Here is a 14,801-nt window from a genome sequence, read left to right as displayed (position 1 = left end):
GTTGGTATCTGGATTGGCTAATAGAGTAAACTATCCGGCGGTTCTGTCACGATTGGTCAGGTGATTCATTTTCGAAGTTTCCAGCAGCCAATCCAAGGTTAGAGGCGGGATTTGTTCGCAACTGAAGTATTGCTCCGCGGAACTCACCGGTAGTCCCCAGTACACCTTTTTGCCTCAGCTTCGTCTCTCCAGGGTCATTTCATGGCTGTCTGTGATTCTTCCGGAACACACAGAGTCTCCCTGCTCCGTCCGAGAGCACGAGAGTAAGGTCTGGAGGGAGCGGGATGCACACACACGTGGGCCACCGTTCCGCAAGATCCCTCCGCGGGGGCGTGGCCGCGGTTTGAATTTGCTGGCGGGCAAGCGGAGCTTGATCGCCTCCTCCGGACGTGGTGTGTCCAGGTGTGCAGCGACCTGCAGGAAGCCCTCCCGGTTCTTCCCGGGCCTCTGGTGCTCTCTGAAACGGAGCCTCCGCGACGCTTGTCGTAGTCGTCTGAGGGAACGCGCGGGGCCCGGGCGGGAGAGGTAGGCTTGCTATGCGTCCGGGGTTCAGGGATGCAAAGCCGGGACAAATCATTTCGGTCCGCTTTGTTTAGTCAATACTACCTCCCGCCGTTTCTTTAATCAGAACGTTCCAGCTTGTATTCCCGTGGTATTAATTGCGTTAGAGTTCCGTCGCATTCTTTTTGGCTTGTAGTGAGATTTTTTACATTTTATTCTTTAACTTCCTCATCTTCCAGATGGATACGAGTTCACACAACAAGCCTCTCTCTGAATCCAAGGAGTGTGTCCGTCATAATTCTGGTATGTGGTGACCTGTTGCCCTCGTTAAGTGGAAGGTTTGAGTGTTTTAATGTATTGTTTAACCCTCCAACGTGTTTTCCGTTTTCAGAAAATGACTTTTTTATCTTGGGTACCGGGCCGCTTGTGACCCCTCAGAAGCATGCAGCAGACATGACTCCTAATCTTTGCACCCCTGATACCTTTAAGTCACCTTTGGACTTCTCCACAGTAACCGTAGAGCAGTTGGGAATTACACCTGAAAGCTTTGTTAAGACCCCTTCAGGTAAGAGAAGCTCTTGTATAGTTTTTCAAGTTTAACAATAACTCTAGTAGTCCTGAATTATACATGTTATACTGTCTGACTCTTTCTGTGTGTATTTATACTGACCATGCAGACTTGCTTGTTTGGGGAGACTTTTCAGCAAATATAGCAGGGATCAAAAAGTCCTAGGGCTTCCAATATGACACAGTTTCTGAATCAGTTGTGCTTTGTGCCCACCAGTGTATTTCAAAATCAGAGGAAGTTGAAAGGCAGTTAAGAAAGTTAAAAGGGACAAGGCTTTGTGCCTCGTTCAAAAATCCCAAACAGAAAGACCCAGATATTGGTTTTCTTCAACCTCAGGAATGAAATTCCCAATGTCAAAGGAAATATAGGAAGAGAGTCCTTTGGGTTCTAGAACAGTGATTATAAAGAAGGATAATGAGACACTGGGGGAGCCAATCACACCGTGATACTGTGTAAGGCATGAACTAGGCAAAGCCAAAGTGACACTCATTCTGCATTGCTCCGAATTATCACATTAAAGACTAGATCCATTTTTGTGTACATAGCTGTGTGAGCAAAATTCAGGATGGCATGCTGAAGGTGAAGTAGCTTATCCCAGAGTAAAAAGAATTTTGAAAAAATATGAGCAGTGTGTCTCACCAGTCCTAACTTATATGGAAGCTCTGTTCCAAGGGCTGCAGCAAGTTTTTAGAACTAAAACTATGAATAAATCATAAAATAAAGATAATTTTTGCTACGCATACATACCAATGATCATGCTTAATTTATAAATTGGCCACAGTAAGAGATGTGGCCTACTTCTCTGTGGACAGGCTCTTAGAAACACACCCTATCCAAGATGTCCTCAAACTAGTTGAGTTTAGAATCAAGCTTGACCATTACAAACTATTCTCTCTCTACTCAAATACCCTATGGGCCCTTACAGGAAGCACTTCTTAGCTTAGCTGAATTGCTAGTATCACTGCTCTTGAGGCCAGGGTTGGCCAAAATAAAATAACGTTTGCAAGAACACAGTTACTGTACCAAACAGTGACTCTCTCACAGCCAGATAGCCAGAGAGTGACCTTAGGGTATATAGCATGCCCATTCAGGAGATTCATGTCAGGGTTAGATGTTGGTAGATAGTGGATTGTGTGCTGCTTGCAATGGTACGCTTTAAACTGTTCCCGTGTGATACTTTCAAGTCCGGATGGCTACAGTAAGTGAAACCACAACATACTGTAGTTTAGGTGCATGGTTGTTGCTATAAACAAGAGGAGAGTCTTAGCATCGAGCTGTTACTCCTGCCCTCTCTATGTATTGGAGCTATGGGGCACAAATGAAAACTAAAGGAGTATTTGTGGCCTTCTGTGTGCCAAGTGCTGATCTAGAAACGTGAGTTGAATCAGTGGTCAAGTGACAGTTCGTGCAGCGTTGCCAGTAGCTCTTCACTAAATTTTCTGTTACATGTGTGGACTCTGTTTTGTCTCTTATGGTGACCCATCACCAGCACAGGACCCAGCCATTGCCATGTTCCGTTCTGATTTATGGGAGTGTTTTGTTGCAGGAAAGTCATCATCTTCCCTTCAGAAGAACAGACGCCGTTCTACGGTTGGTGTGCGGGGCTCTCCAGAAACAAACTGTTTGATCCGCTTCATAGCTCAGCAGCGAAGCCTGAAGAAGGCTGTAAGGTCTCCAATGGCCCGCGATCCCTACTTAGAGGTATGTTTCCTCCCGCACGCTCCTGAGTTTTGTGAGGGAAATGGTTTTACTCGTCAAGGTTTCTACTTTCTAGCACTTTTCTACTCAGACCTTGGGGGAGACTGCCTTCCCTGTCTTGCAGGGACTGTGCAGGTAACACACTTGCTGGGTGTGTAACTTTAGTGAGATTAGTGGTCTTTACAGAAATGGCTTTCTGGAGAGGATTTCTGTTTTGTAAAATTTTCATGGAATGAGGAAAGCTCCCATCCCTTGGGTGTTTTCTTCCTGTGGCTTTTCTCTATTTCTAGTGTTTTCATAACTACTGGTTGGGCAGAGGAGAAAGAGAAACAATGGCTTGTCTTCTGGTGTGCTTAGCTCCTGGTTTTTCAGATGTTATTAAACTAGTGCATGCCCTAGCAGGTGAAATAGTTAAAGACTTAGGAAAGATACAGGTCCCGCCTATCACCCTGCGAAGGAAACCATTCTTACTCTAGAGCCATTCACTTGTGTTGTTTCCACTTCCTTCTTGTGCTGTGCAATGTGGTCTGTGCACAAGACAATTTCCTGTTCACTAATAAAACAACCTTGGGGTTTCCCTGAGTCCCGTTTTGAAGTTCCATGAAGTCAAACTGTTCTTCTAATTTTACTAAATTCTGGTCACTCAGAGAAAATAGTTTTAGTTTTTTAAATGTCTTTGAAGAATTAAAAATGATGAACTTCACTGCTATATCCCACTCCTCAATTATTGTATATAATGAAGTAAAAAGTCTGCATCAAACATTTCAGAAGTTTCTAGAAATGTGTGTGATCGAGTTGTGTGTGCTGACCTGGCTGCTTTTTTACAGAACATCATTTTTACTTGATAGAACGACTGATAGAAAAATTGTGGTTTGTCAGGCTTGTAATGACATAGACACTGAACCTACCACTGAAACTGAACAATGTCTTACCAGTAAGGAGGATTGCATTTTTTAAGAGGAAATTAAGATTTTAGAAAACATGTACCTAGACGAGTATTTTTGGGGGAGGTTTCTATGCCTACTTTTGCTCCCAGATATCTGCAGGGTGCCTCTACGCCCACTTTAGCCCATATAGCTCCTAAATAAAAGGAACAGACCTGGTGTTTTTATTAACAAGTTGTAAGCCTACACCGGGCAGGGTCTGAGGGTCTAACCTATATACATCCTAGCACCAGGCCCTGTGTTACTTGCAGTTTGAATCTAGCCTGCCTTGCTCTCTTCTCGTGTGTCCTCATGTCAGTGCTCCTGGTGACCTACATGGTCTCCCCACAATTTTTCCCCTTGTGGTTCTTCCTCTCTTCCTGGACCCTCACCTGCCTCAAGGCCAACTCTTTCTACTGGCAATTTTCTTCGACCCCTGCCTGGGATAGGAGCTCCAGCCTTTCTCCTCTGCCCAGTCATTGCCTGTTCAGCCTTTGATTAAGCAATCAGAGATCATTGGGGAGCATGCTTTACACCACGTTAATAGAGGAGATTCTTCAATATTCATGACACTACCTGTATCCTTACTATTGTATACTAACTTACTGAGATCTTAACTAACTAGATCTCATGGCACAGAAGTCAACATCTGAATACACAGCATGAGACCCTGCTCCAGCATGTACCCACAACTGTGCACTTGACAACTTCTTGAGTGATCAGTGGGTAGACTATAAAATACTTTGATATTGCCTAAAATGAACCACTTTTGGGGAAATGTGAATTAACACCGAAATTGAGTATTTCCCAAATGATCAGTGCCTATGGTTACAAAACCTTTTAGGTAAAAGATATCCCACATTGCAAGGTAGGCTGATAGATTCATTTTCGTGTATGTGGGTCTGAGTGTTATATGTATAGACATCAGGTCTGTTCCTTTACTGCCCTTTGTTTCTGAGACAGTTTCTTTACTGAACCTGAGGCTTACCATCTTGGCTACATAGGTCTCTGGAATATGCCTGTCTCTGTGTAACACCCTCCAGCATTGGGGTTATAGATGTGTGCTTTCATCCATAGCTTTTGCTATAGGGGGTAGGGTATCTGAACTCAGGGCCTTGTGCTTGTGTTGCGAGCTCTTTGCTCACTAAACCAGCTCCCTAGGCCCTGAATTTCTCTACTTAAAGATGGTATTTGAAAAAAAAATAATTGAGTACCACATGTGTGCAGTGCCAAAAAAGGTCAGAAAAGGGAATTGAATCACCGGCAACTGGAATTACAGAGTATTGTGGTAAAAATAAAAAAGCAACGGAACTGGTTCCCATACATTCCCTGGTGGGCGCTCTCTCGATAGTTCTGACTCCAGAGGGCCATTTGAACCAGTGCTACTTTATCTCAGATTAGTATCTCTCTTGGTGACTTTCTGCTAACGTGGAATGCTCAGTAAAATCAACTCAACAAATGGTAACCCAACAATCAGATTTACATGTTAAATTCTCATTCCACAATACATCCACACAATAAACTTAAAACCAATTGATTACGATATAAGCTGTCCACTAGATAAGATATAATTTGCCCATCTAGATACACAAAATCCTGTACACATTCATCCATTAAGAACACTTAAGCCACTGGAAGTCATAACAAACTGTAAATGTGCAGAGAAGAATCTTAACATCCGCCGCCATGTTCTCTCGGCTGCCTCTCCCTTGCTCTGGCCTCCTCTGCCTCTCTAAAACTTTCCTTCTGCCCATCCTTCTCATCCAAAGACAGGCCTCATTCTATCCTTCACCAGCGTAATGACATCAACCTACACTTAAGCTCTGCCGTTAAGTGCTAGGAACTTACACTAGGCGGCCAGTACTGCACCATCTTCTCTAGGGCCCCTGAGCATTTTAATAACAAAGATTCTGTTACCATTTGCTTCTGTGCTGGCTGTTCACATCCCACAATGGAAGGTACGGAAATGGCCCACTTTCTGCTCATGTTTCCCTTTCTCTCAGCTCCAGTACCTTGGTTATATCAGCCCTTACATGACTTTGTTGTGGTCCTTGTGCTATTCTGAGCTGAATTTTCTTTTGCAGTTAGCTTACCCTCTTTTCCTTGGGGTACTAGATTACTATGTTCTCCATCTCTGTATTAGTTTCTTTTTATTGCTATAGTAAAATATGATCAAGGCAGCTTGAGGAAAAAGAGGTTTATTTTAGCTTATGATACCAGAGGGCGAGGCATAGTGGCTAATAGGTCATCTCTTTATTCACATGGAGAGGACAGAGAAGGCAGACTTGGAGCTAGGAAGGCCATAAGCTCTCAAAGCTGCTTCTTCATCTCCTGTACTTCCGTGAGGTTGCACCTCCTAAAAGCTCCATAACTTCTCCAAATAGTGCCATCAGTGGGGACCAAGTTCAAATCCCCAAGACTATGGGGAACATTTCTCATTTAAACCACCACATTCCTTTTCAGTGCCCCATCTCTTCTGCCTGACTGCTTTGACTCCTCCCTGGCTATCCTTTCCTTTTGGGGGGGACACCCAAGACAGAGTCTGAACATAGCTTAGGCTTGTTTGGAACCCAGCCCTCCTGCCTCAAACTCACAGTTACTGTGATGACAGGCATATGCCACCACGCCTGGTTCCCTGCCATTCTCTTGCTGCCGGCCACTCTATCCTTGCTTGGACTTGCAGTGGCTTTGGCTGTGTTCGATTGCATTGAGACACCTTCTCATTTGGGTCATAGGATTGCACATTTGTCTAGTTTTCCTCTTGGGTCACTGGTTATTTCTGTTTCTTTTGCGGATTCCTCCAGTTTTCCCCTCAGAAATGCTGGTGTGCCTAGATCTCTCTACCACTCTTTGCTTTGAGTACCATCTATGTGCTGATTCTAAAATGTCTACAGCCCAGAGGTCTTTAGAGCTTCAGACCTAGATAGCAGCAGCCTGTGTTGTCACCCTGAGTACTGAGTGAAAGTGTTGTGAGTTATCTCTCTTTTTGCTATCACAAAACACATGGGAAAAACTGCTTAAGAATCGAAGAGTTTTTCCTGGTTCCCAGGTTTAGAGTATAATCCATCCTGGTCATAATGGCACGGTGGAGATCTCTTGAGGTCACACTGTATCCACAGTCAGGGAACAAGAGTGTGTGAATGCTAGCTGCCCACTCCCTTTCTCTTGGTATAGTCTGGGCTCCTGCCCATGGCATGGTACAGCCCATGTGCAAGCTAAGCCTTCCCTCTACTGTTGAAATTCCCTTCTAGACATGCTCAAAAGGTTGTCTCCTCCATAGTTCCGATCCTAACAAGTTGGCTATCAGGATCAGCCATGATAATAACTGAGGCTAAACAATAGGTTCATATTTCTCCGTCCCTTATCCAGCCCACTCAGGCCAATACCTCCTTTCCTTCCTCCCCAGTCCACTCACTATTACAAATAACAAAGATGTTTTAGGGGGAGTCGCAGCATTGCCTCTGCTGCTTTAATTTCCCCACGTTTCCAGTGGAAACCCATCTATTTTTTTGAAGCCTGTATCTTTGTTCCCCTTGTCTGAACCCTGTCTGCCTGTGGCCTCCTCCTCCTCTTCAGCCAGTCTGTGGGCATGTGTGGGCTTGCTCTCATCTGCTTGCTCCTGGTTTTGTTATATGCCTTGTTCCCCGAGTGTCAGACCACTTCTCACTGTGGTTTCAATCCAAATGCCACTCGAATCTTTCTTTCCTAAACTGCCAGTGCAACATATTACATGTCTCAGCCACAGTGGTGGTTTCTCCACACCACCTTAATGAGTCTTTAAACCTCGCTCTGGAGTATCTCTCCGCTCTGCCCCTCCCCCCAGTGAGCACCTGGAGCCATGTCTGTTCAGAGAATAGAACAGAATTCTTGGGACAAAAGCCTCAGAGCAGTTTTCATTTGTTTTTCCTCCATTGGAAACACCTTTAATTAGGGAAACTTAGTTTAAACATTTCCAAGTGCTCTGAGTTCCTGGGATAAAAACCCAGCCCTGACACATTCAAATGAGTTCACAAAATGCACATTCAAAATAACTGGTGTGGCTCTCAGGTAATCTTTTGTGTGCAGATAAGTTGCCTCCCCAGCCTGTTGGGAATGTGTGCTGTTTATGTCATAAAGGTTTGCATCATCAAGTGCCTTTCAGTTACAAATGTCCCACTATTATGAAGTAGACAGTTTGTTTTTTGAATGTTCCTAGCTGGGAATAGAATCAGATCAGAAGAACAGATCATCAAACATGATTTCAGGATTTTAACAGCTTTTTCTCCATATAATATCCTAAAGGGAGGTAGTTTTTTGTTTGTTTGTTTATTTGTTTGTTTTGTTTTTCTTCTTCCCTATTGGTTAAAATGTTAAAATTGCCACAGGTTCCTTATTATGTTAGTATCTCAAGAGAAGAAAAGGCCTGTATAAAGTGCTTGATCAATAGTTTGTGTTTTATATGTCATTTATCTTTATCTGGTAGTATAAATTCATTTTGTTTATCTTTGTATGGAACCTCATGGGCAAGAATTCAGCCATAAGGAAGCAGGTATCCTCCAGATTTTACAAAATTAGGAAGTTAGCCAGGAAGAGGCAGGAAGGATGGGGAAATGATGTGTTGTAACTAGTAGGAGACATCCTTGTCTTGTTCTGGCTTTGCAGGGTAGAGGTCATCTAGGCATAGAGGATAGTACATTGGAGACAGTGTACTGATAAACCTGATAACTTCCGTTGTATACTTTCAGATAGGAAGGGTCTCTCTGTTTCTCCTTGCTCTCCAGCTCTGAGGTTGGTTGGCTCCTTCACAGGTTCATTCCTAACTTCTTTCTCATTCCCTTTGATAGCGTTTTATTGACATTGTCTCAGGTGATGGCTGCCAAGATTCTTTGTAAGCTGCTTTGAACTCTTTTCAGAGTGACTTACACTCCTCATAACTGGATACATTTGTTCTGGGCCCCTGTAACAACACTTCCTACCCATTTGAAGTTTCTGTTAGCCTGGCTCAGTGGCTGCTGTCATGTCGGGTACCTATCTGTGGATAGTCATTAGCTAGTCTTTGCTCAGGGTTTAAAAAACAGGAACAGAGGAGCACTAAGATAGTGACTGTACACCTGATATTCAGACAGAATATATGTATCTAAGGAAAGGAGGTGCTCTCACGCTAACTTGTCTTCATAAGCCTCTCGTGTGCTTTGTTTTAGAGTCAGGGAAACTGACTTAGAATGATTCTATGTTCATTCATTCACAGGGTAGCCCAAGACTGTATCGAAATGCCAGTGTTTTAAGAGAGCGAATGTCTGCTTTTCGGTCAGCTTTTCACTCCATACAGGAAACTGAGAAGATGGCTGGTGGTCCCTCAGCATCAGAGGCAGATGGAGAGTCTAAGATAACAGATTTGAGTAAGTAGAAGGGGTTCACCAAGATTGACTTTGTATTTATCAAGATGAGCTTTACGACGAAGAGATTCATTTCCACAAGGCGAAAGCAATGGTTTCAGAGCATAGTTGTTTCTGTAAATGGAGACTTATACCTAGAATTTGTAGTATTTCACACAGAAATCTGAACTTCTGGTTTGTTTATTTGTAGTTTATTTGCTTTATTTTGGTGGTACTAAGGGTAAAGCCTCAAATGTCCTAGGTGCTTTACAACTGAGCGGTTTCGGTTGAAAAACCCTTACCTCTATTTCCATAGTTAATAATTGTTTTGAATTTTAAAAGGCCAGGACCAATTAGCTTATGCCAGGCATCAAAAAGGACTTGTGGCAAATTTAGGTTTATGTCGACTTTTATAGAATTATTGTTAAACTTTGAAAAAACATAATATGAATAGCAAATACCCCGCCCTTATGTTACCCACAGATGTATCCAGTTTGATTAATGTGTTGACAGTCCGTGTATTCTTCTCCGTGTCCATATAGTTCATTTAGTTTGGTTTGTTTTCAGTCATTTGCCTTTTTCAGTGACAAAGTCCTTTAAACACCAGTAGTTGACAGAACATTGGCTCTCTTGCAGTTCTGGTACTTTATACTCTAATTACTTAACAGACTCCAGTTTATCTGTTGCACAATACAGTACCTGTTTAGGAGTCCTAATTCGTAGTTTATAAGTTACCTATTACTTGAACTGTCCAGATTTCAATTTTTTTATTTTATTATTGTAATTATGATGTCATTAAAATCCTTTTATATAAAGATGTAATTGAGCACATTGCAATTGTGTGTTCTCTTTTGTGTATATATGTGTGTTTTGGTTTTTGCACAAAAATCAAGTACAAATAAGAACCTGTATCTTTCAGGTTCACCAGCATGTGGTTTGCAGGCAAATGCTCCAAGGGGATAAGATCTTAGGGTTCTCTAGAGGAACAGAGTGGGAGTGGAGATCTACTAAGCAGGGATTGATTGTTGGACTGGCTTGCATGCTGTGGGATGGGTAATACATCAGGTGCTGGCTGTACCCTGAAGTGGATGAGAACCTGGTGCTGCTCAGTCCGTATGGCTGCAGGCCTTGTAAGTACCAGTGTGGAGCTGAGGTTCTAGAGGATTCTAAGAGGAGAAACACTGTTCTTCAGTCCCAAGCTGGGAAGCTGAGGAAGCTGGTTCTCATGGCACTTGCAAAGGTTATATCAACCAGCTAGCTGCACCAAGCAGTGGGAGTGAAATGGGTGGGTGAGCTCAGCACTGCTCTCCTCAGCCCTCTCTGGGTCTCACTGTGTAGCCCTGGCTGGTCTCCTGTTTGCTTTATAGCTCAGACTGGCCTTGAGCTTGCTGGTTTCCTCTCAGCCTCCCTTGTGCTAACACTACATGGGTATGTGCCACCACACCTACCTTTCGGTTTCCCTTTTTGACTGAAATCAGGTAGAATTTTGTTTTCATTGATGATGTACATATAAACATTAAATTGGCATTATGTTATAATGGATGATATTTTTAAATGTAAAAAAAAACATTTATCCCCACGTCATTTTGTTTCTTTTTTTTTTTTTTTTTTTTTTTTTTTGTGCATATAGCCAAAAAAGAAGGTCTTGTTGAATATCAGCAGTCTGGGTTCCCTATAAACTGCTCTTCAAAGCGGAGGAGACTATCCTCCAAGGACATCCTGGATGATTATCTCAGTGGCACCAAAATGTTTGCTGATGGAGCATGTGCTGGGGCCACCTCCACAGATCTTGCTGAGGTAATTGTGTTTTCCACAGAGAACTGGAGCTGTGGCTTTCTGCACAGGCAGTTTGAAGACTGTCAGGACCAGTGATATTAGTTCCTAGTTTCACCATATTGTTGCTATAGTTGAGTGAGTGTGTGTGTGTGTGTGTGTGTGTGTGTGTGTGTGTCCGCGTGCGTATGCATGTGTGCGTACGTGTATGTCTGTGCGTTTGTGTTGTGTCTTATATTTTTGTGAGACTTTTGTTGTCTATTGGTTTAGAAGCTGGGAAGATTGCTTGCTTTTGATTACTTTTATGGGAGGGTAAGCTCAAGGGTCTTCTGCATGAGGAGCTCTCCAGTTGTGCCCTGAAATAGCTTTATGTCTATCCAGGGAGCACAAGTCCCTGAGCAGATTATTTAGATACCAACTGGAGTATCAGTGCCTAAGACTGGGGATGCCCACCTCCCCAGGTTCACCCACTGCATTTCCCTTCCTGCCCAGTCTCTCGAGAGACTGCCTAGGAAGCAGCTCTTCTGTAGTTCATCTTTGCTCCTCTACTAGTTTCAAGGAGCATTAGGGATTTCTGTGGATTGTGACAATCTAAAGTCTATCAAGATTGTAGAAAGGCAAAAACCCATGTGAATTTTACTAAAGTTGGACAAAGACTGCTACTGGAGTTGGTGACCTTTGCGCAGCTATTGCTGCAAAGCCGGGCACATGACCCTCTCTTCTTGCTTTGTGTCTTCATTCTGTGACCAGAGGTTTTTGTTCAGTCCCAAGGAGACGCTTCATACCATCACAGCTATTTTCATTGAGTATCATGGAAAACATGTGGAGGTCAGAAGAGAGCTGCGTTGTTTTGGATTGTGGGGATTGAGCTCAGGTTGGGTTGGCAGTAAGTAGGCACCTTCTCCAAGCCATGTAGTCCACCTAATACTTTGCAATGGCAGTAAAACTAAAGGGCAGTCATAGCACAATGATCCCAAAGCACTTCTACAGTCCCCATAACACAAGAACCGGCTTATGGTTCTAGTTCCCTCTGCTTTATTCAGGTTAATATAAAATGATCTTTTGGCCAAAGCAATAGTAATTGTTTCTCTCTACGACTTCGATTCATTAGACATAAATCACAAAGAAGAAATGAATTAATTTCTGAATTAACATGGATATGCTTTTTGAGAATTTCCGATTTAGAGGATAGCATATAACACAGTTCTCTAGACTTCAGTAGGCAACAAAAATGAATTACATAACCTATGGGGTTGAAAATAATTTTGTGGGGTGTTCAGGATGCTGCTGGGATGAGTACTGTTGCTAGTTCCCTGTGTTCTTTGTCCTGCTTATGAGATCAGTTGAACAGCAGATTTTCAGTTATCTGCAATGCTTACCGAAATCTCTAAAAGGCAGTATTAGCAGTACGTCAGTAATGAATGTTGTGCTTTTGATTCCTTTGTCTTTTTTTCTCAGAAGTCATCTGACATCAGTTCAGCCCAGTCTGGATATATGGCTACTCCCCTTCCAGATCTCAGGCAGGCTTCACGGGGTAAGTTTGTATTTTCCTTAGTACAAACGGAGGTTGCTTCATTCAATGACATTTGTAATGAGTGTGTCTGTAAGGTACAATGAGGGAAAGTGGTTCTTGTGTTATGGGAACTGTAGAAGTGTTCTGGGATCACTGTGCTCTGACTGTCCTTTAGTTTTACTGCCATCACAGAGAATTAGGTAGGCTAGCTGGCTTGGAGAAGGTGCCTACTGCCAACCCAACAACTGACTTCAATCTCTCTGATCCACATGGTAAAATAGAACTGCTGCGCACAAGCCCTCCTGACTTCCACATGGATTCCATGTATACCCCATACACATTCGAATAGTAAACATGCACAGTAGATCGATAAATACTTCTTAATTTTTAAAGTAAAATTAGCGATGCACTTCCAAGCTGGTGGACTAATAGAATGATAATGATAAATAATGTATATTACTATAATAGCAGTATAAGGGTAGGGCCAGCAAGGCTTGGCAGTACATGCATTCCTGTAAACCCTGGACTCGGGAGGCTGAAATAGAATACAATTTTGAGCTACCTTGGGAAACAGTGAGATCCTGTTTTACTGGGGCTGACTGGGAGAATAAAAGTAGGTCTACAACTGCTAGTAACTATTTTTGTTAGAAACGCACTATATACAATCTGTGTTTTATTACGTATTTTTGTGTGTGCGTATGTTTTTAGGGTCCTCTGTAGCCTGGGTTGGCATTCAGCTCACTGCATCGCCAGTGATAACCTTGAACTCCTAATGTTCCTTCCTCTACCTCATAATTTTGGGGATTGCAAGTGTGAGAATCACCCTGCTTTAGCCCACTAAGGTTTCAAGTAACTATAAATAGGGCTTGATTTACATCTACTATTTTGCCATATGCTTTGTTTTCATTTACTTTGAAGAGTTCTGTGTTGTTCTTGCTCCTCTCCTGTTCTTGCTTTTCCCTTCCTGTTTCTGCCCTCTCTCCATTCCCCTCCCTACTCTCTCCACATGCTCATGGCTGCCCTCTACCTCCCCCCCCCCCCCCTCTCTCTCTCTCTCTCTCTCTGCCACCCTCCTAACTCCCCTCCCCATGCCCTGAATAAACTCTTATTCTATATTGAACAAAGGGAAAGCGTTCTGTGTTGATGAATTAGCATTTACTATCTTTAAGCTGTACTTCGTTCTGTCTTGTTCTCTTGCTCTGGGATTCCAGCACACATTCTTCCTGGTCCTTTGGTCATATGTACAGCTCTACATAAAACACACGTTTACACACCCTGTGTCTTGCTGATACACCCTCCCTCCCTCCCTCCCTTTCTTCCTTCTTTCCTTCCTTCCTTCCTTCCTTCCTCCTCCCTCCCTCCCTCCCTCCCTCCCTCCCTGGGACTCACAGTCCTTTTACAGTAGATGGCACACACATTTACGTGGTTGTGACCCATGCATGTTACCATTTTTGCTTTAAACCATCAAATGTTTCATGTAAGTTAAGAGGAAACAGGGTTGTTTGGTTTTTTCCGTATTTACTGAACTTCTTCTACACCTCTTTCTGTTCCATTGGTTCCTGAGTTTTGTTCGTTCGTATTCATTAGTAATGGTGTAAATTTCTCCCTGGAGCTTTCCTTCAGCTTCAAGTGAACTTCTTCCTCTTCTCTTGTAGAGAATATCTTTTCTGGTTTTGAATTTTTGATTCTAAGGTAGATGGGTGGGTTTCTGCCTGTGCAGATAAGGCACAAGGCCAGGTTATGTTTGTCACCTAGATAAAATAAGGTACTGCCACCTTCCTGGAAGTTCTGTTCTGTTCTCATGAGACTTAGTGCCTTTTTACTTCTACAACCTATCTAAAGTGGGAAAATCATAACAAGGGCCAATGTTCCTTTTAAGTACCCTGCTTAATCCTACCCAGAACAGGGACAGAAATGATGCTACAGGTGATGGGGTTTTGTTAATCTAGTCTAACACCTGTTACTGTTTCAAACTGCCTGGTTATTTGATGAACCTGTCCATGGATCAGACAGGTTAGAAAGTTCTTTGTTAGTCTAGGAGATTACTCAGCTATTCAGAGTGCCCGCACACCAGAGGCTCCAGTGGCTCCTAGAACCTGTGTGGTGGTGCACAGATGCCTGTAACTCAGCTCCAAGGGAATCTGGCACTTGTGGGCTCTACAGACTCCTGCACATATGTTCTTATGCACACATATAGACACAACACAAATTTAGGTAATGTCCTTTAAAAGAAGCCTATGCAGTGCACCTGCTCCCTTCCTTGACTTCTCCACTTCCTGCTTCTTGCTTCTCTGGCTGAAAGACCTGTCATGTACGTAGGTCTCTGTGTCTGCTGTGGTGCTGTGATGCTACTAAGAGTTTGGCATTTTAATGACTTCACTGGTCCTCCATGCAAGTGCTCAGCATTGCTGCTTAGTGGCTTTGCTCCTCCCCCTAGCAATCATGCTTCAACATACCTTCCCCTGCCAATC

The 14,801-nt window shown here is 43.2% G+C and overlaps 1 protein-coding gene across 13 annotated transcripts in view; it reads left to right on the top strand.

Moving 5' to 3' along the window:
- Cdca2 (cell division cycle associated 2) overlaps window positions 1-14,801 on the top strand; it is a 46,589-nt gene that overhangs the window by 559 nt on the left and 31,229 nt on the right. For 2 of the 13 annotated variants that reach the window (NM_001431437.1, NM_001431438.1), the window contains exons 2-7: window positions 741-804; window positions 893-1,066; window positions 2,616-2,770; window positions 8,918-9,068; window positions 10,675-10,841; window positions 12,276-12,351. In NM_001431437.1, coding sequence (NP_001418366.1) covers window positions 741-804; window positions 893-1,066; window positions 2,616-2,770; window positions 8,918-9,068; window positions 10,675-10,841; window positions 12,276-12,351 — 787 coding nt within the window. Of the gene's footprint in view, window positions 1-69; window positions 526-740; window positions 805-892; window positions 1,067-2,615; window positions 2,771-7,896; window positions 8,219-8,917; window positions 9,069-10,674; window positions 10,842-12,275; window positions 12,352-14,801 lie in introns of those variants that run through there. The other 11 variants (NM_001431439.1, XM_087585772.1, XM_087585769.1 and 8 more) reach the window with 11 other exon arrangements.

The sequence above is a fragment of the Rattus norvegicus genome, chromosome 15 (assembly GCF_021556685.1).
Source record: "Rattus norvegicus strain SHRSP/BbbUtx chromosome 15, alternate assembly SHRSP_T2T, whole genome shotgun sequence".
NCBI lineage: Eukaryota > Metazoa > Chordata > Mammalia > Rodentia > Muridae > Rattus > Rattus norvegicus.
This window is presented reverse-complemented; position numbering and strand designations above follow the sequence as displayed.